The following is a 4,131-nucleotide window of genomic DNA, read 5'->3' as shown; positions in this document are numbered from 1 at the left end:
GTTTTTATTTAAACCGCTCCCCCTGCGCCCCAAATTCAGTCACTGGAGATACTAGGGATTATATCTCTGCTGCTTTTTCTGTCTTTTGCCTCCTCCTCCCCTGTTCACTTGACTTTTGCCATCGTGGGACCGTGGTCAAGAGCGCAGGCTGCAGCCAGACTCCCAGGCTCCGGAAGACGGCTCTGGGTGACGCCCTAAACCTCTGGGCCTCGTTTTCTTCATCAGTAACACTGGAATGATGAGTTTCCACCTCTTCGGGCTGTCACACGGATTGAAACGAGTGCCCGGCACACGGTGAGCACTCAGTAATTATTAGCAGCCTTATCGTCATTTCCACCCTCCGTCAAGCTCCCGGGATGTCTTGCTCAAACTCCTGCAATAACTCCCCAAACTGGCCTCTCTGCTACTAGTCCCTCCTGGCCACCACTGCCATCGCAACCTTCGCATACGCGTAAGAGTCAGAGCTTATGGCGGATTGCGACAACAAGATATATTGGAACGCACAAAGAAATTATGCTAAAAAAAAAAAGGATGCTAAACTCAATGGTATGAAAGAGATTAATACTGGATAAAGTTTAAATGACAAAGCGACATGAGGAAGTAGGCCTTAAACTCCATGCTAAGGACTCCAAGTTCAAGAATTCAGTAAGGAAGTGTCATAGAGGTTCTGCACCTGCCATTCCCCCCAAAGGATTTAAGAGGGCGGAACATTTACACAAACTCAGTAATGACATTGCTTAAAAGGGTTAAGCTGTTCCCATACAGTAGTAGAGGCAGAATAGTTTAACTTCCTTCTCTTTTGCAATTTGCTTAAAGTAATTAGAGTATCTGTTTATCGATTAAAATACATCTAAACAAACTTATTCTTCATTTGATCAAAACTGTATCTGCATTCTTCCACAAAATGAACTATTACGATTTGGGCTATGTGGAATATTTTTAGTGTGAAGAATAGGATTCAAAGCTTCTGACATAAGACTTCAAATTAAGTAAATACTCCATCTGCTTTGAAGGTATTACAATGCCAGTATTTATTTATTTTTTTATGGTTCAATAACTTCATTCTATGGCCACAATTGATTTCTAGCTATCATTTTAAATGACTTTTTCAACATATGATTCTAAAATTCAATACTTTTTAATATGTTAAAAGTCAGAAAGTTTCTTACAGAAAAAGCTTACATCGTGCCTGAAGACCCTATATCTCATCGCCAAAGAAGTGATTTTAGTAAAACATAACAAAGTTGGACTAATTTTTTGAATGATTAATTGAATACCATTGGGTAAAAACCTTTGAAATACGTTGTCTATTAACATTTGCTGCATGACAGTGTCTGTAGCAAATGAATATTTGTATCAAAAGAAATGAAACCTTACATTTTCTCTAGTCAAGGCATATAAACTTATACTTTGAAAGATTGTTGATTAAAGAGTATACAAAATGTACAAACATAATAATGTGAATAATGTATTAATTTCTTGTTACTAAGTCGGCGTTTTAATGTCTTTTAAACTTGTTTTTCATTTTATTTTGAATATGATCTTTTTATCTATTCCAACCATCAAGGCAAATATTACTAAGTACCAATCATTCTAAACCATTGGAGAGTTTAAGATCTGCCCACTCTTCTTTAAAGAAAAAAAAACTTTAAACAGGCACTATACCCACGTTTTTCACACTTGCAGATAACAAGATCACTCTGCAGAGTGATGTGAAGAGCAAAGATTTCAGAGGCGGAGTGGCCTGAGCTGGCGTGCAGAACCCAGCACTCGCCAGATGTTTCATCTTGAGCAAATTAATCTCTCTGAGCCTGTTCGTTCATCAAAAAACAAAAACAAGAAAAAAACGAGACTATCGGAAGGGCTGCTATAGACAGAAACGAAGCAGCATACTCAGAGTGCTGGGCGTCTACTGGTGCGCCCGGTCCCCGGCAAGGTCAGACCCCGGAGTCAGACGGTCCAATGCAAAGTGCTCTCTGCCCCGCACCAAAGTGTGACGGCGGCAGGAAGGCTGATTGACCTCTCTGTGCACCGTGCTGTTCTTTAAATGGGGGACACACCACCTACGCCCCGGAGTTGCTGTGAACCCCAAATGGACGACTAATGCACAGCAGGAGCACAGAGCCGACATGGGGGGGGGCAGGGGGTCCACGGGCACCCGTCCCTCTCACTTCCTTTCTCCCGGAAGCTGTTCCGTGTGTCCCTCCGGCACGCCAGAACCTACTACATGCACAGGCAGAAAGTAGGCCGTTTGCTGGTTGGCAGCCCTTGCGAATCCAGGGCAACACGTTGACATTTGTACTACAAGTGTCCTCTGTGTCAAAGGAAAGGAAACGTCACTCCCTCTGCCTTCCACTCGTCTGCTTTTCCACACAGGTCACCATATACATTTCCCTCTTTCTATCTTCTCTAGTTACTTAAATAGCTTTCGTTTCTCCTCCAAATGGACATTAACTTCAATATGCTGCTTACGTCAAAATCAAAATATGATTATTATTCTCATTGCCGTTATCGGTGGCGCCAGGACACAAAAATACACTAACGCTTTGTGCTTCCTGCTATGTGTTACTCTACATGTTTAGTTCCAAAGAAATGTTTAAAATTTAAATTATTTCAGAATGACTTTTATTACATTGACTCCTGATGCCAGTTTTAAAACATTTACCATCTTTTTCTAATTCAATACCAAAGCATGAGAATTCAAATAAAATGAAAGCTGTCATAAATACATAAAATCACGCTAATGTGAAGTCTCCCTCAAAACTAATTCAGATAATTTTCCAAACACTGAGATTCATTTGCTAGTTAACTAAACTGTGCAGTCCTGAAAATATTCAGCTGTGTATGTTAACGCAGTAAGAATGAATTACATCTTTACCCACATATTTTCACAGTTCTAAAAGTGGAAATGAGACATTCACCCCGCATCCCATCCCGCCCCCAAAACAAACAAACTATACTTAGCATTTGGAGAAAAGTCTGTAAATACTAAGAAACTTCTCAACAGATATTTCACATACCCAAAATTTACTAACTGGGGCACAGAAATCTCACAAAATGACTGAAAGTTACTTCACAGGAGCATCTCCAAATGAAAAGCCCTATACTTTTCTCCAGAATTGCACAACATGGAAGCTGCAGCTAAGGAATTACAGAAGGCCCTTTTCCTGTTATTTTGCAGAGGCGGGTGTCGGAGGGAGTGCTTAATTGCCCGTGCGAGTCAACAGCACATGCCCTCAAAAAGTCTCCCATTTAAAAACAAAAATAAAAATTCCAGAGTAGGGGTTTTTGTTTCTCTTAATATATGAAGCCCGAATGCGTTTGGAAAAGGAACATGTCTCACCCGTAATACGAAATGACCACTGTACCCTACAATCGGCAAGCTGAATATTGGTTTGAAATAACTGCTTTAATTAAGCGCCCGGAATGTGTTCGGATGGATGATCCGGGCTCAAAGAATGACAACAAAAATTCACAGGGCATTTCGACCTGGGCCACCTGCCACTCCGGAGCCTGAACAGCAGCCATCATTACAAATGTCAAACCGATATAGTACTATGGGCCATGTCCCTGCTCTCAGCGGTGAAGACCCACCTCAGATGGCCGGCGATGGAATGACCTGTGAGTGAGGGGGAAGCGGATGCAGCACGAGGAGGAAAACAGCACAAATTAAAAACATTCTAGGTCAAAAGAGGACAAAATTGCTCGCTTAACAAAACACACACACACACACAAAAAGCCACTTTTGTGATCCAATAAAAAGGAATCCGGCCGGAGCCCAGCCGAGCACTCGAGGGCGCTGGGTCGCACCCGAACCTGCCGCATTTCTCCGGTCCTTCTTCCCCTCCGGGTCCGCATCGCCGCCGGCGCCTGCAGGCGACACGCACGGAGGGGCTCCGGGGACGCGGCACGAGCGCGGGACGCGCGCGTCCGTGGGGGGGGGGCCCTACCTGTCCCGAAGGCCTTGGCCACCAGCCAGGCCAGATTGCAGGCGATCTTGGCCCTGGAGAAGTCGTAGTGGTCGAAGGGCTTGATGGCGGGGACAATGAAGGTCCTCCGGGGCTCGCGGGGGTCCGCGGCGTCGCCCATCGTTGCCGGCGGCGCCTGGGGCGTCGGGCGCCGAGCCTCACA

General features: G+C 44.2%; 1 protein-coding gene across 1 annotated transcript in view; it reads right to left on the bottom strand.

Moving 5' to 3' along the window:
• CAMSAP2 (calmodulin regulated spectrin associated protein family member 2) overlaps positions 1-4,125 on the bottom strand; it is a 47,377-nt gene extending 43,252 nt beyond the window's left edge. Inside the window, exon 1 of the mRNA XM_011367311.2 lies at positions 3,951-4,125. Coding sequence (XP_011365613.1) covers positions 3,951-4,089 — 139 coding nt within the window. The 5' untranslated portion in view covers positions 4,090-4,125. The remainder of the gene's footprint in view (positions 1-3,950) is intronic.
• Positions 4,126-4,131: the final 6 nt, after the last annotated feature.

The sequence above is a fragment of the Pteropus vampyrus genome, unplaced genomic scaffold, assembly GCF_000151845.1.
Source record: "Pteropus vampyrus isolate Shadow unplaced genomic scaffold, Pvam_2.0 Scaffold131, whole genome shotgun sequence".
In the NCBI taxonomy this organism is placed as follows: Eukaryota; Metazoa; Chordata; class Mammalia; order Chiroptera; family Pteropodidae; genus Pteropus; species Pteropus vampyrus.
Note: the sequence above shows the minus strand (reverse complement) of the source record. Positions and strands in the feature narration are given on the sequence as shown.